General features: G+C 45.0%; 2 protein-coding genes across 2 annotated transcripts in view; both read right to left on the bottom strand.

Moving 5' to 3' along the window:
• NSD1 (nuclear receptor binding SET domain protein 1) overlaps window positions 1-27,679 on the bottom strand; it is a 274,149-nt gene that overhangs the window by 103,482 nt on the left and 142,988 nt on the right. The window lies entirely within an intron of this gene.
• Window positions 1,816-27,679, bottom strand: FAM193B (family with sequence similarity 193 member B). The gene is made up of 10 exons (XM_075274996.1): window positions 27,425-27,679; window positions 19,144-19,386; window positions 15,888-16,125; window positions 14,544-14,726; window positions 14,119-14,461; window positions 13,051-13,246; window positions 10,697-10,924; window positions 8,156-9,023; window positions 4,555-4,633; window positions 1,816-2,253 (listed from the first exon to the last, which is right to left on the bottom strand). Exons 1-10 carry the CDS (start codon window positions 27,566-27,568, stop codon window positions 2,157-2,159), a joined length of 2,619 nt encoding a protein of 872 aa, XP_075131097.1. The 5' UTR covers window positions 27,569-27,679; the 3' UTR covers window positions 1,816-2,156.

Raw genomic sequence — 27,679 nt, 5'->3', positions numbered from 1 at the left:
CTGATGCATGCTGGGTGATTTGCTGCCTCCATGTTTTCAGAACTTCCCATTCATACATCTCCTTCCTAGGAGGATTTCTGTGTACTGCCTGTTATTCTTCTGAATACGGAATCTGAAGCTGCAACACCTGTAAATACAAAGAGTACAACCAAAGCCCCTACCTGGATTTTGGGTGTGTGCCCGGTCTCCGCTTTACCCAATCCGGCAGGTTTCAATCTTCTTCCCCGGACAGAAACCCGGCGGTCAGTCTTCAAACCTATTCACTTGAATGGGTTTGCAAAGTGACTGGTGACCGCCTGTGTGCGCCTTCTGCCTGTCCGCGGCAAATCCGTTTTTTTTTAGCTGAACATGCAGGACTATGTCCGGTTCTAAAAAACACTTTCGCCGCAGACAGGCAGAAGGCGCACACAGGCAGTCACTTTACAAACCCATTCAAGTGAATGGGTTTCAAAACTGACCGCCGTGTTTCCGACCCCTGTCCAGTTTCTCGGGGCAGAAGACGGGTAAAGCGGAGACCGTGCGCCGAAGTCAACCCGCCCTTAGCAATTTTTTTTTTTTGTAATAAAATCCCATTGCGAGTCAGATAAAGGAAACAACGACCAGACGCCATTATACCTGTGTCCAAATGTCATTTAATCTTTCTGAATGAAAGATTTTTCACAGTATAAAAAAGTAAATAAAAAAATAAAAACCGAAAAACAAAAAAAAACGAAACACAGCAAAGCCAATATACACTTGGCGAACAGAACATTAATAAAATCCAAATGTCGAATCCAGAGGACCTGCTTATCCAACAAGGCCAAAGTCCTACCGTATATTCGAGAATAGCACCAGCTGTCAGGTAAAAATAACGTGAAAGGAAAAATACAGAGGAAAAAATAATTAAAAAAAAGACATTATTTCTGTTTCATTTCTATTGGAGCCAGTTACATTATTTTGGTTGGTATAAAGAGATGCAAGGGTGGGGGAGGGGATACATATAGCAAAGGATTAGGGACTAGTAAAAGGGTGCGCTAGTTAAAAAGATCAAGTACCTCCCATGACACCAATCTGAAGGCGATACACGAGATGCAGAGATAGGAGTGATGCGGGTGTAGCTTTCGGGCTATGGGGATACAGACCGCTATGGCGGCGTCTGATCATTCTATTAAAATGAGTGTAAAAACCGGATCGGGACTACGTCTGATCTTGTCGTGACCATAGGATCACTCGCTATTAGAGATGAGCGAACACTGTTGGGATCAGCTGATCCGAACAGCACGCACCCATAGAAATGAATGGAAGCACCTGGCACGTACACTTTGCCGGGGACCGGCCGGCGTCACAGGTGCTTCCATTCATTTCTATGGGAGCGTGCTGTTCGGATCGGCTGATCCCAACAGCGTTCGCTCATCTCTACTCGCTATGTTATTAGTCAGGTTATATGACCTCCATAGGTTAGGAGTCATAAGGCGGGGTGGGGGAGGGGTGACACAGCGGTCCCTGGTTATCAAGGAGGCGATTCACCCCGTAACAGTTCCCAGTACATTGTAGTTTGTCGCCATTGACATAAAACTGAATGTCACATGCTGGGAATGGGCATGTGCGCGTAGAATTTTATTTACAGATGGAAACCGAGGCGATGAATTAAAAAAAAATATATATAAAAAAAGTGAATTAAAAACGGTTGTCCGATGATGATAATAATGTGCAGCTATTCCTTGGCTTTACCAGACAAAAAATAGAATATTGGAAATTTCGGAACTTGATTCGAAATCGCTTTCAATGTAACCATTGGTGGAGTCTTTACATAGGTACATATTACATTATTGCCTAGGTTGACCTACATGTTAGAATCCGGGTGACCGAAAAAGGAAGAAAGTGGTTATAGACGGTGGGGGATGGGGGGGATGTTTCCTAGCAGAGAAGGCAGAGTTCATTAGGTGCTTCCCTAGGTTAAAAAAAAAATGGACAGGATTTCAGCTCTGGAGGGCCATGGGAAATGTTACTTTGCTGATTTTCTTATAAAAAAAAAACAAAAAAAAATGGATTATTAAAATCCCTCGAAGGTTTGTGACAGTGCAAAACAGAGTAGCGGGGGAACTAGAGGTCAGTTGTACGGGGTAAAGGTGTATTGGTGAGTTAGAGACGGAGGAAAACGTTGGAAAGTGCGGGCGTCACTGGGCCACGTTGGAAGTGGTTTTCTTCAGGCTAAAATTGGTCCAATTTACAGTCACTTTCTGGCGGGTTTGTTTGGCAGAGTCCAGACAGAACCTGAGAGGAGAAGAATAGATGAGAATACAACATGGAAGACACTTCCTTACCTGTAACATTTCTAACAGTGCGATTTACAGAGTCTGCATAATCGGATTTGGACATTTCAGAGAACGTCTGATCTCTTAGGTCCTATGCGCATTTCCGTTTGGGGAGTCCACGAACGGAAACCTATCCGCATAAAAAAGCGGTTACCTAAGGAAACCACGGACCCCATAGACCAGGGGTGGGCAATTAATTTTCCCATGGGGCCACACGAGAAATTGTAACGGTTCCAGAGGGCCATGCGAGTCGCCGCAAATTTAGCTCCACCCACTTATCTGCTGACTCCGCCCATTCTCAATCATTTTTCCATGTGCCCCACAAAGTAAAATCCTCCTACAGTCACCCGTCCATTATACACCCCCACATTATAAAGGTTCCCTCCAAATGTCCCACAGTATTAAGTCCCTCTCCTGGTGCCCCAGTATAAACCAGTATAAACTAGAGGGGACATTAAACTGGGGGCAACTAGAGGCAGAACTGTCCCCCTCCAGCTACCCCCCCATGGTTTAATATTCTCCTCCAGCTGTCCTAGTTTAATGTCACCCCTACATGTGCATTAAGTTTAACTTCCCCCTCCATCTGCCCCTAGTTCCCCCCTCTTGCTCACACATGCTGTCTCTTCTCTCTTTATCATCCAGCAGCCTCCATTGCCGGCAGCTTGCATCAATCACACAATCCCGTATGGCTCCGCCCACTAACAAGTCATAGCCTAACCTGGTGATAGGCTGTGATGACATCATCACAGGTCCTTCAAAAACCTTCCACTAGCTATGCGGGCCGGATAGACGCAGTCAGAGGGCCGGATGTGGCCTGCGGGCCGCACATTGCCCAGGTCTGCCATAGACTATAATGGGGTCCGTGTGGTTTCAGCATGAAAAATATGGAGTGAAAAATCCTAGAAGCAGCACTCTTCTGTCTGCATGTTTGGTGCGCAAACCATACAGACCCAATTATAGTCTATGGGGTGCACGGGTTTCCTCAGGTAACCGCTTTTCATGCGTATAGGTTCCCAAATGGAGTCCCCAAACGGACATGTGAATAGGGTTTTAAACGGTTTGTCCTATAAACTAATTCTGTTTTGCTCTGTGTTATTCCTCTTATTAATGGGGTGTGTTCCTACATGCCCTGACACTTACCGGATATTCCCATCTTACAGCATCATATTCAGACTTGTAACTTAAGATAACTGAAGTGTTTTACTCAATACACTGCTTTACCCATCTCGTTCCATTTGTGAGAGACATCCTCTGTGTGTACAGCTCTTTGCCTAGGTTTCACACCACCTCCGCTATCTTGTAGCAGTGGCCGGCCACTTCTGTTCTCTTCATGTGATAGATGGCTACTAAAGCCTTCTGTCAGCTCATCATATGGCCATTTTTGATTTTTGTGGGGAGAAAGCCTAAATACTTTCAAGTGCACACGACATCCCCCTACCCCTCATACACCCCCTCTTCCATTTTAACAAATGCTATAAACTGGGAGACATTGGACGTTTCCACAGGTGTGCATTGCTCTCTTGGAGGAGGATGCAGGACCTTAACTCAGAGTCATCTGTTACATGGGAGTGTAAGGTGTGCCCAAAAAACTGATTTAGCAATTTCTTGCTTCAGCATTCACTGAACAAGACAAACACTAATTTTAATCTGTGCAGGACCCATGTTTCATGCAGGAACCACATGGACCTCATTATAGTCTATGGGGTCTGCGGGTTTCCTTAGGTAAACGCTTTTTAATGTGTATAGGTTTTCGTTCGGGAGGGTGGGGGTGGGGGGGTCCCCAAGCGGACTCACCAAACGGAAACCTGAACGCTGGTGTGAACCGGGCCCAAAACAGATCTCAGACATTGTAAGTTGCTGTACCAATTTCTTCTCACAACAAAAATAGGGCAAAGAATAAAGTGCAGGATTTCACCGAAAGGAGCTAAAATTCATTAATAAAGTATATTACAACATTATACAAATATTGGTAGGAAATCAGAGGAGTTGTGAACATTTCGGTTCCCTTTCACATCACCCCTATTTTTTTCTTTTTTATGTAGATTTTGAGCCCTATATAGGGATCACAATGTACATTTTTGTTATTTTTCCTATCAGTATGTCTTGGTAGCATGGATGGAAATCCACGCAAACACGGGGAGAACATACAAACGCCTTGCAGATGTGGCTCCTGGCGGGATTCGAACCCAGGACTCCAGCACTGAGCCAACATATTGCTCCTCCGCCTTACTAATTCTTTGCCCTACGTTACCATCCTTACCTTTTGAAATACTCTACTTCTCTGTCGATTTCATCCATCTCCCCATTGTCTACATCATCTTTTGGAAGGAAAACATCATCTAAAATTGGATAGAACAGACAACGGGTTAGGTTTCTGTGAGGTTTAAGAAATTTAGTGCAACCCCCTCCCCCCAAAAAATATTACTGCCGTTACATGGTTGTCTAATGGCATGCAGTTAGTCAGTGTATTAGTGAGGTTAATGGCTAGAGAATGGCTAGGGAAATGCACCATGGCCAAAATCTACATAACCCCAATTGTATGAAGCCGGCTCAGGACCTCCGTTCACACCTTACACCCAATCCAAGAAGTTAAGGCTCCCGACCATTGTATCCAAGCTGCTATACACAGGTCGGCCCCTCTCTCCACCCCTTACACAGCACAAGTGTGGGGTACCGAGTGATACAATTGCTGTAGTCCTAGGGGAAAGTACAATGTACTGCAACAGCAAAAAATTGCAGTTTATTGTGCGTACGATCAATTACATTTGTCTACATGGTGAAAGCCATAAGTGTGTCACCATTTCTTTACTGTCCCACCAAAAAATAGAGTAAAAAGTGATCAACATATCAAATGTATCCCAGCAAGAGATGGATAAAAACTACAGCTCGTGATGCAAAAAAAATAAAAATAAAAATGGATGCCAGAATAAGACTCCACTGTGGTGCAAGACACGCCGCTGATTTTATTAATCTCGGGCTGATCAGTGACTGAAAACCGCAGCCAAAAGACTAAGCTCTGCTCTGGCTTTCGGCAATGGGGAACCAGAAATTGAAGTATCTAAGGGTCCATTCACATGGAGTTTCTGTGTGCAGATTCTGACACAGAATTTGCGTCAAACTGCGCAAAAAAAAAAAAAAAAAAAAGCCTTCCATTGACTTCAGTGGGTTCCACGAGTGGAAAAAGGAACCCATTGAAGTCAATGGAAACTGTGAATGGACCCTAAAGTGTTAGTCTACCTCCAAACAAATATATATCCAAATACCCACCCCATTTAAAGATATGCCAGAAATGCGTTAACTTTTTTTTTTTCTATCTCACCACAAAAAATCCAAGCCCTCGATTATATCAGATTAAAAAAATAAAATAAAGTTACGGCGTTTAGAAAAGCTGAGATTATTGGGCCGCTATGCTTACTAGGATTCTTGGTTCCATCAGGAGGACGTCACATTGGGATCCCTGGAGGGAGATTTATGTCCCTGCCCGATCCTCTCCCTATCCTGGCTGTCTCCTGCTCCTCTTCTCCACCTATGGGACAAATCGTTAAGCTAATTGGACTAGGACTCCTTTTTGATAACTCAGGTGTTCACCATGGTCGGGGTGCCTCCGCTTTCCTGGTCTGGGTCTCAGCCTTCACGATACTCCTGTTCGGAGAAAACACTTCCTTGGTTGGTCTGTGGTCGGCTTGAGTCCTTGATCAAGTACTTGGTCCTCTTTGGATCCCATGCGTCTGGTTTTGTCATTATTGCTTAGTTCCACTACCCAAACTAGAAGTCTCTCCCTCCCTAAACTACATCCTGGGTACCCGCTGCCCGATTATGGACAGATGGGCTGCATAAGTGTCTAAGCCTCTGCCCGCCCCAGATTTGGAAATGGCTTGCATCTTGTCCCACTCCATGTGCAGGGCGCAGGACGCTAACTATACAATCCTATCCCTCTGCTATGGATGCCCAGTATATGGTTTATCCGTTTGCTCTTGGGATCCAAGACACGTGTCGGTAATGCCAAGTCTGGCATTGGATGCGACCAGTTTGGCTGAGATTCTTCATCACTGGAGATCTTCTGTACCTTATGGAGGCACTTGGCCGAAGATCGAGGTCACTTGGTCTTCTTGGCTTGTGTACCACGGGTTTGACACCTACCGCGCCCTTCATCGCCGCTTTGCTCTGTAGTATGCTGGCTGCCCCTTCCCCTTTTATATCTCCCATCCCCTCCTTAACTAGTTTGCCCTGTTCCTTAGAATTTTAAAGGTTTTTCATTGCTCCAGAACTTCCGCGGCTTCCATTGGACACTTGATTTGCACTTTTTGAAATTTTTGCTTTTATCTGTTCTATAATGCATCTTAGGTTACAACATTATCGCTGTCAGTGCGCAGCTACCCCGTGTTGTTCACGCCTCTCCATTATGTTTCCTTTGCTCCATCAGTTCTCCAACCACAATCAAATTAAAACCCATATAGATCGGGAATCACTCATTAAACCTCCCCCCAAAAAAGTAGTAATATTATTTATGTTGTAAGGTGAATGGAGCAAACATTAAAAATTACTTTTATTTCCCCCAGAACGCATTAATAAAATTTAGTCCAAAAGTTACGATGCCGCTGATAAACCACAATCCACCTTGCCAAAAAAAAAACACGTCCTCAAACAGACACATTGACAGAAAATTAAAAAGTTGCGGATTTCAGAACGGGACAATGAAAAAACAGACAAAAACAAATATCCCCAAATGCTAAAACTGGGATTAAATGACTAGCTACACATAACAGATATACATGGACCATGTAAAAAACAAAAAAAATACTAAAAAAAAAACTCTGGAAAAGGAAAAAAAAAATTCCAGTTTTCTACTAGGCAGCAGGAGGAGACAATTTGGACACTGCCATTGACAACTGTAGCATGCAGATTACAAACTGGCCCATGGCAGTATTACTCTGGGTGTTCACACTGGTACCCGTGTCCACCCTGTGCCACTCCGCTGGGTTTCCGTCCTCAGCCCTGAGAAACTGGACCGGGGACGGCTACCCAGCAGTCAGCTTTAAAACCTATTCATTTGAATGGTTTTTAAAGGTGACCACCGGTGTCCACCTGCGGCCTCTCCTGAAAACCTTTTTTTTCAGCTGGACACAAAGTCCTGTATGTCCGGCCAAAAAAACCCGATTTACCCGTGGAGAGGCTGCAGGTGGACACCAGTGGTCACCTTTAAAAAGCCATTTAAATTCATAGTTGATGAGGTTGGATAAAGACATTAGTCCATCAAGTCCAACCTATAACCCTATATAAATGAGTAAGTTTTAAAGCTGACCGCCAGGTAGCCGTCCCCTGTCCAGTTTCTTGGGGCTCAGGATGGAAACCTGGTGGAATGGCACAGGGCAGACATGGGCGCAAGCATGAACACCCCCTCAATGGTCACATTATTATAGAGGGTGGGGATGGTGGGACCAGTTCTCAGCTGAAGTCTAATAGGAGGAGAGTCTCTGGAACAGTGACCAATACAGAAATACAAGCTACACCTCAGGGCGGGTTCACATCAGCGCCCAGTCTCCGTTTTGCAGGTTTCCGTTTCCTGCCCGAGAAACCGGACAAGAGCCTGAAACCGGCAGTCAGTTTTCAAACCCATTCACTAAAAAAACCCCAAACAACCGGTTTCGCCGCATAGAGCAGAAGACGCTCATCGGTGGACACTGAATGCCGGGTTTCCGTTTCCTATCGGCAGAAGATGGAAACCCCAAAATGGAGATCAGGCACTGGTGTGAACCCACCCTAATACAGTAAAGATCATAATATAGGAAGAGTATAGAAAAAAAACAAAAAAACAGGAAAGTTAGAAACTGGAAAAATACAAAAAAAACACTACAACGCACCAACTGAGACATTGGGTTTATCCATCTTGTTCTTGCTTTTTCGGGCTTTGCTCTTATTAGCACTACTGGATTTGACATCAGTCCTCTCAGATCCGCTCGGGTCATTCTTTTCTTTTTCAGGCCTAGTATTAGCACAGTTCACAGTGTCCGGTCCTTGTCTTGAAACGTCCTCGGTTTTTTCAAGTAAGGGCCTTTGTTGGGCTTTTGTTCCTTGTGCGGGCGTCTTGGCCTCTCCGTTATGAGGCTCGCACTTTCGCGTCTGGACACTTTGCTTTTTGCTCTTCTTCACACGACTTCCAGTTACAGGCTGCCCCTGATGTTTCGGATTTTCTGAGCTGGGAAGAACCTTGTCTAGACTTGGGCCCGGCGTGTCCGGACTCTGTTCAGATTCAGAGTTCTTTTGAGACTGCACCCAGATCATGCGGGAGAGATTTGGTACGGCGCTTAACCTCTTGACAACACCGTTTTCTGCGGGTGGTGAAGAAGGGCGGACATCTTCCTGGGAGGGTTTCGCTTCTTGGCCCTTTGAGGCACTGAGTGTAAGAGGTGTAAGATCAAGATCAATCTCTTGGAGATCAGAGGAAACGTTAAGGTGTGACAGCAGGTTTTTCTGCTCCAGCACAGCTGCCTTTTTTGGGAAGTCATTGACATCAAGGTTCAGATCATAGACACTAAAGCTGGCCCTGATCGAGTCTTTGATGGTATTCTTGATCTCTTCGAGGCGACTGGTCAGGAAGCTGTTCACTCTTTCCAACTCGAGCTGAGGCCACTGGAGAACCTTCTCCTCAGACGTTGGAGAGTCCGGATCTTCAACATTTGAGCATCCGTCAGAGGACTTCTGGCCACCAGACTCCTGTTGGGCCTTCTCCTATGGAAAACAGAGATGGTCAGACTCAACAAAAGGACCCACACACTAAGAATGGACAACATGTTGCTGATGGACCTTATAGATCAGTGATCTGAGGGAGGAAAGGGAAGATTTACAAGAGATTTCTGAACAGGAGCAGAACGGAGGTTTTTTGAATATGGAGATGGAAGTATAAAGCAGAATGGGCATCACACCACTTGCGGCATATTATAGTAGCTACTTACCATCAACGCTCAACAAAGATTACTAAGGTAGACCCTTAGGTAGGTGTTGACCTCCACGAATCTGATCTGTATCCCAAACACGCCACCAACCAGAAAACCCCTTTAAGTCTATTGTTTTGAACCTTTAGAGGAGCAGAACAATGGACATTATGCTAGATAGAAAGCTTTAAATTTAACAGACTGGGTGGCTTTTTTTTTCTTTTTTTTTTTTAAAGGAATGGACTTGGCATAAGGTGCTCAATTCACACTGAGTGATCAAAGACATACTAATGCTGGGTTCACAACTTCATTTGGGTTTCCAATCAGGTGATCCACTTGGAGACCCCTGAACAGAAACCTAATCCGCTTTAAAAAAAAAAAAAAGCAGTTATCTGTAGACCCCATAAACCTGTGATGGCGAACCTATGCCAAGGGTGCCAGAGGTGGCACTCAGAGCCCTCTCTTTGGGCACCTGTCCATGGAACAGATTATACTGTGTGGGGGCCACCGTGGAGCAGATTGTACTGTGTGGGGGCCACCGTGGAGCAGATTGTACTGTGTGGGGGCCACCGTGGAGCAGATTGTACTGTGTGGGGGCCACCGTGGAGCAGATTGTACTGTGTGGGGGCCACCGTGGAGCAGATTGTACTGTGTGGGGGCCACCGTGGAGCAGATTGTACTGTGTGGGGGCCACCGTGGAGCAGATTGTACTGCGTGGGGGCCACCGTGGAGCAGATTGTACTGTGTGGGGGCCACCGTGGAGCAGATTGTACTGTGTGGGGGCCACCGTGGAGCATATTGTACTGTGTGGGGGCCACCGTGGAGCATATTGTACTGTGTGGGGGCCACCGTGGAGCAGATTGTACTGTGTGAGGGCCACCGTGGAGCAGATGTACTGTGTGAGGGCCACCGTGGAGCAGATTGTACTGTGTGGGGGCCACCGTGGAGCAGATTGTACTGTGTGGGGGCCACCGTGGAGCAGATTGTACTGTGTGGGGGCCACCGTGGAGCAGATTGTACTGTGTGGGGGCCACCGTGGAGCAGTCATTTTCTACTTTTGTATGTATTCTAGGGAAAGGAGGGATTTAGAACTTTTATATTTTTTAAAGCCTCTTTTTCCCCACTATTTTATGGGAGATTCTATACATTAATATTGCAGCTGGTCATAGACCCCCACCCCTTCCTAAAAAAAATAAAAAAGTTTTGCTGACTCGAGTATAAGCTGAGGGGGGCTTTTTCAGCACAAAAACTGCTGAAAAATACGCTCGAGTATATACACGGTACTCTAAAATGTTACTTATTGCCATTGGTGTTGATGGCACAACCCCCTTTCCCCATCCCAGGTATACAAGACCACCCAAATGATTATGCATCTCCTTCACCTGTGTCATGGAAACGGTAAAGACAATCTCTTTTGCTTGCTGCGCAGTTTGTATTCTCTTACAATAACTTCCTTCTTACGCCGTTTACCTTTTTCTTCAGCTTATGTCGCGCTCTCTTGGCCGCTTTGTTGCTGCTCGTGTTCTTAGGTTCGTTGCTGTTAATAAAATCAAGGAGTTCATTTACATCCCGATTGTCCACCGTCTGCTCCCCCGGAGGATGTCTCTTCTGCGGTACCTCTTCTTTCCTCTTGGTCAGACGCGATCGAAGTTTCTCACGCATCTCGGGGTAATTTCGACTCGTCGGGGCTGGAGGCGGCTTAGTTTAAGAGAAAAAAAAAAAAAGCAAAAAGTATTTTATAATCTTCATTTTGTATTTCTATACAATTTACTTGGCATCTGGTCCTGAAGTTGAATTATAGGATTCCTTGATTACGTTACAAGACATCTGGCCGCAGACATTGTTTCCCTAAGTCCCACCAGTTAACCAGCACCCGACCCGGCACTGCTTTGGAGGGGAGGGGGGCACTGTCTACAGGTGGGGCTCCTTTGGATATGTTCACGGAGTCTTTGTATGCTGAAAAAATCTGCTTCAGAAGTTAGGAAATGTTTCAGTGTACGGACATGGAAACTCTATAAAAAAAAACAAAAAAAAAAAACGCTAGCGGTTTTTGTTAAAACAGCGTAGCGTTTTTTTCAGCCTCCCATTGATTTCAATGGGTTTTTCAAGGACAGAATCCACCTGAAGATGGTCATGTCACTGCTACTGACTCCCACTGAATGTGAAGCGTTTGAGGCGGATTCACAGCCATACACAAGTATGTGGAGATCATTAGCTTTTACTGCCAGATCAAGTCAGGAACGGTCATGGCTACAACACACAACCAGGAAGAAAGGAACAGTAATAAACCAGATTTTCTGCTTTCTCCATTTCCTTGTAATGATCTCGGTGCATCTGCAGGTTTTACAAGGAGTCAACCTGAAGGATGTTAAAGAGTTTGTCAGCAGCAAGATTGTCTCAGTAATGATAGTACCTTGTAGGGCTGTTTCTACCCTTTCCAAAGATGCCTTCCTTATTCTGCATTGCAGCTCCATTTTCATGAAAATTATGATTTTATTCTTAATGGGATTCTACCATTAAAACTTTTTTGTGGATAAGACGTTGGAATAGCCTTTAGAAAGGCTATTCATCTCTTACCTTTAGACGTGGTCTCCGCCGCTCCGTTCCTTAGAAACACCGTTTTTTACCGGTATGCAAATGAGTTCTCTCGCAGCGATGGAGGCGGCCCCAGCGCTCAAACAGCAATGAGGGCGTCCCCTGCCAGAGAAGTGTCTCCAAGTGCCGCCTCCTTCGTCCGCCACGTCATCTTCAATGTCTTCCGGCGCAGGCTCGTAACTTCTAGCAGAGCAGAACAGACTGCGCAGGTGCACAGGCCACGGGAAAATGGCCGCTAACAATACTGTGCAAGCGGCCATTTTCCCGATGATGTGGCGGACGAAGAAGGAGGCAGCGCTGGAGACACTTCTGGCAGCGGTGGGGACGCCCTCATCGCTGTTTGAGCGCTGGGGACCGCCCCCATCGCTGCGGGAGAACTCATTTGCATACCGGAAAAAAAAGGTATTTCTAAGGAACAGCACGGCGGAGACCACGTCTAAAGGCAAGAGACGAATAACCTTTCTAAAGGCGATTCCAACGTCTTATCCCACTCCAAAAAATAAAAAGTTTTAATGGTAGAATCCCTTTAAGTAAATTTGCTGAAAAGGGCTTTGGGGCATCTCCTCTCCTGCCAGGGTTGGTCATCTAGCGCAGAGTGAAGCCCCAGTACAAGATGAAACACTCCTAAAATCATGAAAAGACTGATTTTCATGAAAATAGAGCTGATGTTTTGCAGTGTGTATAAGTTGCCTTACAAGGTACTGTCATTAGTCTGATACAAACTCCCTTTAGGTTAAGGCCCCAAGTTGCAAAAACGCTTTTCCGCAATATGGCGACTTTGCCTTACCCTTCGTTCACATCTGTGTTGGTATTCTGTCCGGGGAGTCTGCATGAGGACCCCCCCCCCAAATGGAATACCAAGCGCAACTGCAAGCGCTGTGCAGCAAAAGCACACGGATCCCATAGACTATAATGGGGTCCATGTGCTTGCCGCCAGATCTCCGCAAGGGAACTTGCGGATAGGAAAGTAGTTCACAATCTACCTTCCTGTCCGCATGATTCGTGTGGCAGTGCGCAGCCAGTACACGGACCCCATTATAGTCTATGGGGTCCATGTGCTTTCACTGCAGACTGCTTGCAGTTGCGTTTGGTTTTCCGTTCAGAGGGTCCCCATGCGGACTCCCCCAGACAGAATACCAACACAGATGTGAACAAGGGGTTAAAGTCATCAGGTGTTTGCAAAAGAAATTGATAATTATTAAAGTCCATAGACAAAACACATGGCTTACCGTGTTGTGGCCGAAAAACTCACAGTAGCAGCAGTCACAGAACTTGCCATCTTTCTGGTTTGTGGAGGAGGACGTGCACGAGCTGCGCTCCGAGCTACTGTCTTCATCTTCACCCAGTCCCTCGTCTGTTTCACAAGGTTGTGCAAGCAAGCAGTTGGACATATTAGAAAATTTGTGTCCTCTGCACGTTGTTTCCCTATAACATTAAGATTAAAAAGTGCTATTAATCAAACGACAAAAAAAAAACACATAAACACCTAATGCTGAGGTCAGTGGCAGTGTACAGGCCACGCAAGGTGCAACACTTAAGATTAATACCCCCCAAAGTGTGAATAAATGTAAGATTCTGGAAAATAGAAAAATATAAGTACCGTATATACTCGAGTATAAGCCGACCCGAATATAAGCCGACCCCCCCTAATTTTACCACAAAAAACTGGGAAAACTTATTGACTCGAGTATAAGCCGAGGGGGGAAATGCAGCAGCTACTGGAAAATTTCAAAAATTAAAATGGCCGGAGTTTTTGGGTGCAGTAGTTGCTGGGAAAGGTGAGGGGGTGTTTTGGTTGTCTGTCTGCCCCTTCCCTGAGCTTGAGGACTGGGTTTTTTCTTCTCCCCACTTGGAATTCAGTCAGGCTGAATATAGGGGATCTGCAGTGCTCCTATTAACCCCTTCCCGACGGAACAGGAGCACTGTAGATCCCCTATATTCAGTAGACCGGGCACTGTCAGACACAGGGATACCTAATGTGTATGTGTGTCACAGTCATTTTCTACTTTTGTATGTATTCCAGGAAAAGGAGTGTTTTAGAACTTTTATGTTTTTAAAATCTTTTTTTTTTTTTTTTCTTTTGCACTATTTTATGGAAGATTCTATACATTAATATTGTGGCTGATCATAGACCCTCCCTCAAAAAAAAAAAAAAAAAAAAAAAAAAATTTGCTGACTCTAGTATAAGCCGAGGGGGGCTTTTTCAGCACAAAAACTGGGCTGAAAAATTCGGCTTATACTCGAGTATATACGGTATATACAATACAACTTGTATAGTGTAGCCTTCACTTGTATACCTGCTAGTGGTCCCCGGCGTGCTTCCTCCTTGAAGTGCATTTGCTCCACTACAATGCCCGTTGCAGGGATGGCTACAGGCAGAAAGTGGTGGGGGAGGTGGGTTGACTTTTAGGAGGGATGAGCTGGACCCTGTTAAGTGACTACTTCTGTGAGCTCCGGAGGTGGGGCAGACAGTGGCTTTAGATGGCGTGGTATGAGGCGAGAGGCCGGTCGCTGACGTAAGGTGCGGAGGTGGAGGGCTGTGAGGAGATGTTGGCTGCTGGGACGAGAGCCCCGTTGGACTGTTTGGTGGAGCACTAGGATCAGAATGGCGGTGATGCTCTGAAGAATGATAAGCTTCCCCTAGAAGGAAAAATACAGATGTAAGATTTATTGTACAAAAAACACAACCCACAAACATAACCAGACGTGGATCCTCGCTCACCTGGGGACAGCGGCCTGTGGCACATGGTTTTGAACTGCTTCGGAGATTTACAGAAGTTGAATGAGGTAGGGAGTGTTCCTGTACTGACGGCGGAAGGACTGTATGGACACACCTTTAGGCCAGAGTGCTTAGAAGTCTTACTGACATGCTCCGGCGATGTCGAAAGTCCACTGCCTTTATCCCCTGAAGCACAGAACAGATTATTTTACTAAAATTACTAAACCTATCCTAACTCATGAAATGAACAAGCTTATATATAGGTGGAGACAGGCAGGAGGCGAGAAATACATGATGGGGGGTACTAGCTGCACCATAGACCATTTTATACCATTACCACATGAGACTGGTACCATGGACCGCTCATCCCATGGCCACGGACCCCCCCTCATCCCATGGCCACGGACCCCCCCCTCATCCCATGGCCACGGACCCCCCCCCCTCAACCCATGGCCACGGACCCCTCAACCCATGGCCACGGACCCCTCAACCCATGGCCACGGACCCCTCATCCCATGGCCACGGACCCCTCATCCCATGGCCACGGACCCCTCATCCCATGGCCACGGACCCCTCATCCCAAGGCCACGGACCCCTCATCCCAAGGCCACGGACCCCTCATCCCAAGGCCACGGACCCCTCATCACATGGCCACAAACCCCTCATCACATGGCCACAAACCCCTCATCACATGGCCACAAACCCCTCATCACATGGCCACAAACCCCTCATCACATGGCCACAAACCCCTCATCACATGGCCACAAACCCCTCATCACATGGCCACAAACCCCTCATCACATGGCCACAAACCCCTCATCACATGGCCACAAACCCCTCATCACATGGCCACAAACCCCTCATCACATGGCCACAAACCCCTCATCACATGGCCACAAACCCCTCATCACATGGCCACAAACCCCTCATCACATGGCCACAAACCCCTCATCACATGGCCACAAACCCCTCATCACATGGCCACAAACCCCTCATCACATGGCCACAAACCCCTCATCACATGGCCACAAACCCCTCATCACATGGCCACAAACCCCTCATCACATGGCCACAAACCCCTCATCACATGGCCACGGACTGTTTCAGTTGGGGGTCCCCAAGCAGACTCCCCAAACGCAGATGTGAATAGGGCCTAAGTAGTAACATACAAATCTAACAAGATCAATAAATCAATATATTTGGTAAAACATTTCAGTTTGCTTGATCTACACGTTCAAATATGATCCCAGAGATAAGAATACCCCTTTAATACACTTCTATTCATTGCACAATCCCCTTATGAGTCGATGGCACCATCAGGCCAGATCTTCCCATGACTGTACCCACCTGCAGATCCTACTCCGGGGGTCCCATTAGAGTGCTGCGAGTTCCACAGTCCTGACAGCTTATGAGCAGAGAGAAAGGAACTAGGGTCCCAGTCGCCAGCGTTTCCTTGGCAGGAGGAGGAAGAGGAAGAAGAGGAGGAAGAGGATGATGTGGAGGATGATGAAGAGGATGACGAGGAGGAGGAGTGTGAACCAACGCCACAGGTTTGGGACTTGCAGGATGTATGCGACAAGGACACCTGCAATACAAGCAGATACAATGGTTATAGAATGTGTTAGATAAGTAAGAAAAGCAAAACTCCAGGTTTTCGGTCTCCTATACTACAAACAGTTGAGGCCTAGTTAATATATTGACAGATTTCTAAAACACGGGAAGAGTACAACACGAAGTGACTTGTTATTTTAAGGGGAAATTCACTTTTTAAGACTAATTTTTATTACTTTTTTTTGTAAATTACACAAAACGAGAAACAAAAGTGAAATCGCAAGACAAAGGCGCAACATGTGGCCTGAACACCCATCTATATAGAAACGATCAGAGAAAAATACATAGGATAAATTGTCAAATGACAACACAAAAAACGACAAAGGAAGAGGGATGGAGGGGAAAAAGGGAAGGGAGTCAGGCCATGTAAAATACAATAGGCATCCCAAGAGGACCACCTTGTGTCCACGGATTAAGGGAGGCCGTCAGATACTCCAGGCTATGGACCGGTCGGAGGAGAGGCCTTCTCCAGTAGAGAGCAATAATGGTTTTGGCTGCAGTACATAGGTATAAAAATAATTTGGAGGTCTGCTTGCCTAGGAGTCTACAGGGGTGGGGGGAGATTAAGAAAATAGGTGAGGGGATCTAAAGGGACACGCTGAATAAAAAGGGCATCAGCAAAGGGATCTGAGCTCCATCCAGAAGGGGTGAATCCGTGAACAATCCCAGAAAATGTGGCATAGCGTACCCACCCCCTCCTGGCAGCGCCTGTAAAGGGAGGGAATGCTAGGGTTAAGGGAATTAAGCAAGGCAAGAGGAAATTCACAACTATCATATCAGCCCCTACCTGTAGTAATCTGCACTTTTACTCCCTTCCCATGGTTTAGCCTCCCCTTCTGCCTCCTGATCAGACGACATGATGAATTTTACGTTTCACCTCATTTTCTTTTGCTCTGTACACTGCTATCAATCTCGTGACGCCTCAAGCACCGCATCATATGGATACTAGAGACTGTACCATGTCTGCCTGCTGGGAGGACTGTGTGATCAATCTCCCGTCTATAATCTGCTAAATAATCAGAGAGTCCACTGATATATAGCTATGGAGACTGCACAGTAGTTGCCTTCATTATAAATGAGTGTCTGGCCTTTATGTACCCCCTACAGAATATGTATAGAACAGTCCATTTATTTATAGCCAGTCATATATACATTCTCACTAAACAATGGCCCCAATGTGACACAGATACATCCATGGAATTCCATCAAGAAGCACATAGGAAACACTAGTTTTGTGTACAGTTGTCAGTAAATGAAAGAAAATAAAAATTTATCCTTTTGGCGTTAGATCCTCCTCAAAATCTGACCCCTCACAATAGATGTCTATGTAGACTACTAGCGTCCTTTTTTCCGTGAGCGGTTTGTTCCCGCTAGCGGAAAAAAGAAGAGAGCTGCCCTTTCTTTAAGCGGATTCCGCGGCAGTGCCCTCTGGACTAGGCCCTTTCATTTGGGCCTACTCCGGAGCGGGAAGCCACGACAGGTGCAATTTGGTCCTATTCTGACGTGGCTTCCCGCGTCAAAATCAGGACCAAAATACGCCATCCCGTGGCCCGTTTGAACTAGCCCTTAGGGTCCTCAGCAGGGAACCCCATAAGGAGAACCTAGTTAATAGTCACTCACTGAGGATTCCTCTAACTAGGCCCCTTGCACATGACCGGGGTATTTCCCGGATTGCACACTGACCATTTTTGTCGGCCCCTGCAAAGACCGTGTATTAAATGGATCTGTGAGCGGGCAGAGACTCAAAACTCAGGACAGGTCTTATTGAAGTTCGGTTTTGGGGCCTTGCTTCCGCAGTCCCCATTTATTGAATGAATGGTGCCGAGCAAAGAACAGCTGTTCGATCACAGGGGGGCTGATGCTGAGACCCTACGCTGCAGAAACGTAGCTTGTTTATTGCAGATTTTGCTGCAGTTTTTGAGCCAAAATCAAGAATGGCTACAAGAGGAATGGAAAATTTATAGGAAAAATGTATTCTCCTGCCTTCTGCTCAATCCGCTCCTGGCTTTGGCTCAAAAACAAACAAACAAAAAACAAACATCAAAATCTGCAAAAGAAAACAAAACCAAAAAAACGCAAGTCGCAGCTGGCGCTAACACTTTATTGCTTTATTAACTCAAAACAGCAAGCAGAACCCCGGCATATCTGCACATAAACCATTTTAACACTTTCACGCTTATTCTCTATCCACAAGATCCCCCCGCCATCAAGACAATGAGGTCTCTGATTTTCCTGTGTGAATGGAGAAGTAGAGCGCCAGCTTTAGGCCCAGTTCCCATCTGCATTCGGGTTTCCGTTTGGGAAGTCTGCTTGGAGACCCCGAACGGAAATCTATACACATTAAAAAGCGGTTATGAGCGGAAACCACAGGGACCCCATAGACTATAATGGGGTTCGTGTGTTTTCCACTTGGTTTCTGCACGAAACATGTGGAGAGAAAAGTGCTGCTTGCAGGAGTTATCTCTGCATGTGTCATGTGGAAACCACATGGACCCCATTATAGTCTATGGGGTTTGCAGGTTTCCCAGGTAATCGTTTTTTTTAATGCATATAGGTTTCCGTTTGGGGAACACGGGCTGTGTAAAATGGAGAGACAATGAGGTTGTATCACAGGCGTTATAAGCTTACTTTTGGTGTCGCAGAGGAGATTCTCAGCTTTTCATCTATATTATTTCCAGAGATATCACTGGGACTCCCCAAACGTTAACCTATACGCATTAAAAAGTGGTCACCTGGGAAACCTGCGGACCCCATAGGCTATAATGGGGTCCATGTGGTTTCCACATGACACATGCAGAGAGAAAACTCCTGCAAGCAGCACTTTTCTCTCCGCATGTTTCATGAGGAAACAGAGCGGAAACCACATGGACCACAATACAGTCCATGGGTCCGCCAGTAACCGCTTTTTGAGTTTGGGGGGGTCCCCAAACGCAGATGTGAACTAGGCCTTAGTGGTAAGATTCCCTTACAGATGGTATACCACTAGTCTTACCGCTAATGGCTGCTCGGGGACTGCCTGCCTTTCTTCTTCCTCTACACTCTTCCGGCAACTCTGGCAAATCCACAGTGGCATTTCCCCCAGAATGTTCTGCGCTGAGGTTGGCATGAACGAGGCCGGAATCTCATCCACCGGGGACAGTAACCCATTGTGCGAGGCCGACGCCAACCAATCTTTCTTCTCTCGATGACACAACAGGCAGCACGTCTGCACAAAGTCACCTGAAGGCGGCAAAGCCTATAAAGCAAAGCACATGTCACTAACAGACGCTGAACAAGAAAACGTACAGACCATGTGATTTATCAGGTAGCAATGAAGAAGAACTGAACAGTACTGAAGTGTAACCTACAGCAAATGCATAAAAACTGCAGATGTGTGTATGGGGCCAAAGGAATGAACAGGGCGATAGGTTATCCATTATTATGGATGTGTAATAACACATAGCACACAGAATAACACAACGGTATGTGCATGGGGCCTACACAACTAATCCTAGGGTGTCCAGCCTAGTTCTGACTTCAATGCAAGTAGTCAAAGGAAATGCACTGACATTGAGACTTGCAAACTGCTGCGCTACAAGGCCTGCATGGGAGTCCAATACTCGGGACCCCACACAGATCAGCTGTTCAAAGTCTCAACGGGGCTCAGGTGTGCACGGCTTGTGCTTTACAGGCTCACTTGCAAGTTGCAACGTGACAGATTTCTTGCAACGCAGCCATACACTTGTCAACATCGCAGAGCCGACCTTGTCCCGTTCATTCCTTACACATTTATCTGCCGTCTCATATCTAGAACGCTGTATATTTTGTGCACGTTATAGAAGTTTTTCCACCAAAGCCAAGTACAGCTCAGCAACGGTGAGTGTATAGAGCGCTGCGCCCTCCCTATACAGTCACATGGGTTTGGTATAATACGTCATTGCCATAAGATGTACAGTACACTAAAGCGGTGACACCTGACATTCCTTAAAGGGATTTCACCCCAAAACAACCATATTTACGTGTTGACTAGAGATGAGCGAGTACTGTTGGGATCAGCCGATCCGAACAGCACGCTCCATAGAAATGAATGGACGTAGCCGGCGCGCGGGGGGTTAAGCGGCCGGCCAACGTCAAAACGGAAGTAGCAGGTGCATCCATTCATTTCTATGGAGCGTGCTGTTCGGATCGGCTGATCCGAACAGTACTCACTCATCTCTGGTGTTGACAGAAAGTTACAATTTTTGCAAATTTGCATTGAAAATTTTGCAGCGTTTCCTTGGACTTGGGTAAGTTATCCGGCAGGGAGACGAGCGCTACAAGTATCAAGATATAACCCTGCTACAATACGGGAGTCATGGCTGGGATTTATGGTCATATCCATTGGCAACAGAGCAAGACAAAAGACTTATCACGAAGATGGTCAGAGAAAGTCTTAAAAACGCTGCAAAATTATTTAGAATTGCAAAAAATGTCAACTTTTATTTAAAGGTTATCATTAGGTTTATAATAAACCCCTTTAAGAAAGAATATTTATGGGCAAGTACTATAAGGCGGCTGAGCCAAAGTCACTTATGGAAAGGTTTCGTTATTACTGAAGTGTAAGGGTTAAGTTCACACGGGGTTTTTTGGATCTGAACCTGAGGTGGAGGCTGTCTCAGGTTCCGGTCCAAAAGCCGGGTAGCCACGACTGAAAGCCAATGCAGTGCACAAGCACCCGGCCACGCACTCAGCTCCGGATTAGGCCCAATGAACGGGCCTAGTCGTGAGGGAATGTCTTCAGGCCGAATCATGAGGCAAAACGGCCTGAAGAATGAGCACCTCGCATTGATTTCAATAGGAGCCATTTTTTTGGTCAGGATTTTGAGGCAAACACGGCCTCAAAATCCTGACCAAAATACCCCGTGTGAACTTACCCTAAGATGTCTGTGGAAGGAAGATCAGTCCTAACAGTTTGCACTAAGGGTCCTGGATTGGACTTTGTATTGGTCACGTGTTGGGATAGGTAAAGGTTGGTGACCACCTAATAGTCTGACAGACGGAAAATTTGGTTGAAAGTGAATGAACAATGTCCAAAAGGAAAGAATAATAAAAGTGTATGTAAAATTTGGTGATAAGAGTGGTCTGGGCCTTACCATTTTCTATCATGTGAATGCTCCCGCGCCACGTGTTAATCGGCTGTGTTCCTACAAAGTCTGCGGGGCTGCCACGCTGCATTACAGAGGGAACGAAAGCCGAATCTGGTGCAGGGGCTTTCACTTATAGGTTAGTGACCCATCACAGGTAAGTGGAATCACCTGCGGCCCAGCAATGGATGCAGCTGGGGCAGCCTATAAAACACAAGGTAGGCACATCTCTAACACTGAATGAATGGCAGTGAGGTGGTGGGACTGTGCGGGAACGTGGCCTGTACTGGTAATAGTAGTAGCCACTCATTTTTATAAGGAATTTTAGAAGCACAAGAGGAAAATAGGAAGGAAATGCTTTATGGAAATCCTGCCATACCTGCAGGTACATGACTGAGGGTGACCTGTGATCCCTGGTCCTATGTGTGCTGGACATTATAGTGAGCGACTCCCAGCAGTATAGATCTCTGTAAGGTCTGGTTCACAGCTACGTTTGGGAGTCTGCATGGGGACTGGATTACTGAATGCATTGGCAAGCTGTGTGCAGTGAAACCACATGGACCCCAAAGACTATAACTGGGTCTGTGTGGTCTCCGCATGAGTCATGCGGTCAGCAAAGTAGTGTGAAGTACTTTTCTGTCTGCATGTTCTGTGTGGACACTACGTGGAAAGCACATGGACCCCATTATAGTCTATGGGGTCTTTGTGCTTTCACTGCTCACGGCTTGCCAATGCGTTCGGAAGTCTGTTCGGTGGCGGAAGGTCCCCATGCGGACTCCCCCAAATGCAGATGTGAACCAAGCATAAGGGTAAGAGTCCTTGCCTCCTATAGACTTACTGACTTGGGTTAGGGACTCCTACCCTTATAGAAATCTATATGACTTGGCGTTCCTCTCCCAGCATGTCCAGGTGAATCTCAGTCAAGAGAATTCTGGATTTTTGTCAAAAACCATCACCTATATTCAGTAATTCCTCCTATGACTGAACGGACACAAGTCTGAACAACCGTATTTAGTAATCAAGTGGAAAGCCTTTCCATACGAGTTACCGCATGTCTGGAATAGGAGGAGCCCATGGGATTATAGTCATAGCTTTGAATGAACGTGGGTTTTTTTAAAAAATTTTTTATCATGTCTATTCATTATTCCAGTATTAGTAGAGGAGCTGGATAAACAGATGAAGCCAAGTGCATGGACTGTAGATTTTAAGGAAAAGGCCTGGTTCACACAGAAACACACCAGAGTTTTTTGGTCCGGATTTTGAGGCGGAGTGAGGTAAAAATGAAATGACCGGCTCCCATTGAAGTGAATGGACGGCGGCTTTTTTTTTTTTAGCAGGATTTTGACGTGGAAAACACTGACCCAAAAAACTCTTGTGTGAACTTAGCCTTATAGGTTGGACTTGAGGTTGGATGAAGACATCAGTCCATCATCTACTATGTTAGATTCACCTACATGGAAAACGAAAATGGGCAGGCGACAAAGATGCGTGTAGGACCTAGTCTGCCAATTTGGTGGGGGATATTGTGAGGACGTCTCCATTCACACAGAGGAATTTGGCGCTGATTTTGGCGCAGAATCAGCACTGAAAAAAGACTTCAGTTTACTGTGTGGAACCCATTGAAATCAATGGGGGGGGGGAGAGAGAGAGCCTCCCATTGATTTCAATGGATTCTGTGCGGAAAACGGAACCCATTGAAATCAATGGGCGTTTTGTTGTTTTTTGCAGTGCGGAATCCATGCCAGAATCGGCGCCCTCTTTGTGAATGGACCCTAAGAACGTAGCCTGACCTGTAGTTGTATTAGTAGTATATAATGCAATATAATACAGAAAACTTGTAATAGCATTAGTATAGGAGGTGTAGAAGACACAGGTCATATAGTCTTAGGGCCCTTTCACACGCCGTAAGCGCGCCGCTCATTTAGACATGTATACATGTGTCCAGCATATACGCGCGCTTCCCATTGAAATCAATGGGCTCTGTATTGAAGCGCCGTGCTCGGATACGTTTCTAAATGAGTGGCACGCTTACGCCGTGTGAAGGGGTCCTTAGTATAGGTGGTGTATAACTTAGAGGTCATTTTCATAGACCCCCCCCATACATTTTATTCTATTGAGAGACCAATGAAAACAGTCAAAAAAACCAATCAGTTAAGGCCTGGTTCGCATCTGCGTTCAGTATTCAGTTTGGAGAGTCCGCTTGGAGATGGATGAAATACCAAATGCATTAAAAAGCGGTGAGCGACGAAAGCACCCCGATCCCTAGGCTCTAATGGGGTCCGTGTGTTTTCCGTGCGGTGTCTGCACGAATCATGAGGAGAGAACAGTACTGCAAGAACTTTTTTTTTCTCTGCGTGATTCATGCGGAAACTACACGGACCCCATTATAGTCTATGGGATCCATGTGCTTTCATTGCTCACCGCTTTTTAATGCGTTCGGTATTCTGTTCTGGGGGCCTCCAAGCGGACTCTGCAAACAGAATATCGAAGGCAGATGTGAACTAGGCCTTAGCGAAAAGCCCCATATACATTAATTCATTTTAATGCGGCCATTTAACAGCACCCCCCCCCCCCAAAAAAAAAAAAAAAAGTTATCACACAGCCCCGAACATTGTTCATGTGCATAGAGCTTTAGTAGAGGGAGTGTATAATAAAGAAGACCTGTATAAGTGGTGTATAATACAAGAGACATGCGGTACTATTAATAAAAGTGGTGTATTAAGGCCCGATCACACGGGCACAGAGGGGGCGGATTATGGCGCGTAATCCACGTCATAATCCGCCCCCTCACAATGGTGGTCTATGGAGACCGCCAGCCTACTTTTTTCCGTGAGTGGCATGAAGCGGGCTGCGCTTTCTCAGGCGGATTCCGCGGCTCGGTGAGCTCTGGCGGCAGCAACCTCCGGAGTCAGCCCGAGAGTGAAGCAGCTCCCTCCATCACTCTTGGTGCCAAAGTCCGCCATGGGGTCCATGTAGTTTCTTAGTTAATCGTTTTTTTTTTTTTTTTTTTTTTTTTTTAATGCATATAGGTTTCCATTTGGAGGGACCCCAAGCGAATTTCCCAAACGTAGATGACAACCGGGCCTTAAGAGTGTATAATGCAAAATATTCTTTGCGTAAGAGAGAATACAAAAGATGCGGTATTATTAGTATATGGGTATATAATACAGGAAGCAGGTGAGAGTATTTAGTATAAGGAGTGTAGAATACAAATGACTTAATATTATTAGTATCGGGGTATATAGTATAGAAGAAATATTATAACGATAATGTGGCTATAATATAGGGGACATGTGACAGTATCAGTATGAAGAATACAGAAGATGTGATATTAGTATAGGGGATTATAATACAGGGCTCACGTGGGAGTATAAGGAGTTTGGAATACAAATGACGTGATATTACTAGTATAGGGGTATATAATATAGAAGACGTGAGAGTATTACTATAGGGGTATATATTAGTATAGGGCACATGTGAGTATAGCTATAGGGGTATATATTAGTATAGGGCACATGTGAGTATTACTATAGGGGTAAATATTAGTATAGGGCACATGTAGTATTACTATAGGGGTATATATCAGTATAGGGCACACATGTGAGTATTACTATAGGGGTATATAGTAGTATAGGGCACATGTGAGTATTACTATAGGGGTATATATTACTATAGGGCACATGTGAGTATAGCTATAGGGGTATATATTACTATAGGGCACATGAGTATTACTATAGGGGTATATATTAGTATAAGGCACATGTGAGTATTACTATAGGGGTATATATTAGTATAGGGCACATGTGAGTATAGCTATAGGGGTATATATTAGTATAGGGCACATGTGAGTATTACTATAGGGGTATATATTAGTATAGGGCACATGTGAGTATTACTATAGGGGTATATATCAGTATAGGGCACATGTAGTATTACTATAGGGGTATATATTAGTATAGGGCACACATGTAGTATTACTATAGGGGTATATATCAGTATAGGGCACACATGTAGTATTACTATAGGGGTATATATTAGTATAGGGCACATGTGAGTATTACTATAGGGGTATATATTAGTATAGGGCACATGTGAGTATAGCTATAGGGGTATATATTAGTATAGGGCACATGTAGTATTACTATAGGGGTATATATCAGTATAGGGCACATGTGAGTATTACTATAGGGGTATATATTACTATAGGGCACATGTGAGTATTACTATAGGGGTATATATTACTATAGGGCACATGTGAGTATTACTATAGGGGTATATATTAGTATAGGGCACATGTAGTATTACTATAGGGGTATATAGTAGTATAGGGCACATGTGAGTATTACTATAGGGGTATATATTAGTATAGGGCACATGTGAGTATTACTATAGGGGTATATATCAGTATAGGGCACATGTGTGTATAGCTATAGGGGTATATATTACTATGGGGCACACATGAGGGCATTGCTATAGGGGTATATATTAGTATAGGGCACATGTAGTATTACTATAGGGGTATATATCAGTATAGGGCACATGTGAGTATTACTATAGGGGTATATATTACTATAGGGCACATGTGAGTATTACTATAGGGGTATATATTAGTATAGGGCACATGTGAGTATTACTATAGGGGTATATATTAGTATAGGGCACATGTAGTATTACTATAGGGGTATATATCAGTATAGGGCACACATGTGAGTATTACTATAGGGGTATATAGTAGTATAGGGCACATGTGAGTATTACTATAGGGGTATATATTAGTATAGGGCACATGTGAGTATTACTATAGGGGTATATATCAGTATAGGGCACATGTGTGTATAGCTATAGGGGTATATATTACTATGGGGCACACATGAGGGCATTGCTATAGGGGTATATATTACTATGGGGCACACATGAGGGCATTGCTATAGGGGTATATATTACTATGGGGCACATGTAGTATTACTATAGGGGTATATATTAGTATAGGGCACACATGTAGTATAGCTATAGGGTATATATATTACTATAGGGCACATGTGAGTATAGCTATAGGGGTATATATCAGTATAGGGCACATGTAGTATTACTATAGGGGTATATATTAGTATAGGGCACACATGTGAGTATTACTATAGGGGTATATATCAGTATAGGGCACACATGTAGTATTACTATAGGGGTATATATATCAGTATGGGGCACATGTGAGTATTACTATAGGGGTATATATTAGTATAGGGCACATGTAGTATTACTATAGGGGTATATATTAGTATAGGGCACATGTAGTATTACTATAGGGGTATATATTAGTATAGGGCACATGTGAGTATTACTATAGGGGTATATATTAGTATAGGGCACACATGTGAGTATTACTATAGGGGTATATATCAGTATAGGGCACACATGTAGTATTACTATAGGGGTATATATATCAGTATGGGGCACACATGTATTACTATAGGGGTATATATTAGTATAGGGCACATGTAGTATTACTATAGGGGTATATATCAGTATAGGGCACATGTAGTATTACTATAGGGGTATATATTAGTATAGGGCACGTGTGAGTATTACTATAGGGTATATATCACTATGGGGCACACATGTATTACTATAGGGGTATATATTAGTATAGGGCATATGTAGTATTACTATAGGGGTATATATTAGTATAGGGCACATGTAGTATTACTATAGGGGTATATATCAGTATAGGGCACATGTAGTATTACTATAGGGGTATATATTAGTATAGGGCACATGTAGTATTACTATAGGGGTATATATTAGTATAGGGCACATGTAGTATTACTATAGGGGTATATATCAGTATAGGGCACACATGTAGTATTACTATAGGGGTATATATTAGTATAGGGCACATGTAGTATTACTATAGGGGTATATATTAGTATAGGGCACATGTAGTATTACTATAGGGGTATATATTAGTATAGGGCACATGTAGTATTACTATAGGGGTATATATCACTATAGGGCACGTGTGAGTATTACTATAGGGTATATATATCACTATGGGGCACACATGAGGGCATTGCTATAGGGGTATATATTACTATGGGGCACATGTGAGGGGTGTGTGCGGTACAGCCGGCAGGTATCGGGCTATTATTAGGCGGCCGGGCTCTGGCACGTTACCTGCCCCCCTTTGCCCATCTCCTCAGGGCTTTCTCTGGCATCTGTCTCTGGTCCATCAGAAGAAGGAGACCCTTTCCCCGGCCTCTGCTGCCCCACTCCTCGCTCCTTCCTGATGCTTCCTTGCTTGTTCCGCCTCCTGGTCATCGCTTGTCTCTTCTCGCGGCCTCCTGAACTTGCACACTTCGTTCCGATGCCAAATAAAATTTTCAAAGACAACAATCCAGACCTGTACCCCTCAGACAGGACAACAGGCAA

The sequence above is a fragment of the Leptodactylus fuscus genome, chromosome 5 (assembly GCF_031893055.1).
Source record: "Leptodactylus fuscus isolate aLepFus1 chromosome 5, aLepFus1.hap2, whole genome shotgun sequence".
Classification (NCBI taxonomy): Eukaryota; Metazoa; Chordata; class Amphibia; order Anura; family Leptodactylidae; genus Leptodactylus; species Leptodactylus fuscus.
Note: the sequence above shows the minus strand (reverse complement) of the source record. Positions and strands in the feature narration are given on the sequence as shown.

Bases quoted from the DNA above. Each gene is read 5' to 3' on its own strand.
- FAM193B (XM_075274996.1), bottom strand. From the start codon at position 27,568: ATGACCAGGAGGCGGAACAAGCAAGGAAGCATCAGGAAGGAGCGAGGA. The intron at 16,126-19,143 runs GTAAGACTAGTG...CTTGTATTGCAG, and splicing joins TCCCCGAGCAGCCATTAGCG to GTGTCCTTGTCGCATACATC. The intron at 10,925-13,050 runs GTAAGCCATGTG...TCTTAAACTAAG, and splicing joins AGTTTTTCGGCCACAACACG to CCGCCTCCAGCCCCGACGAG.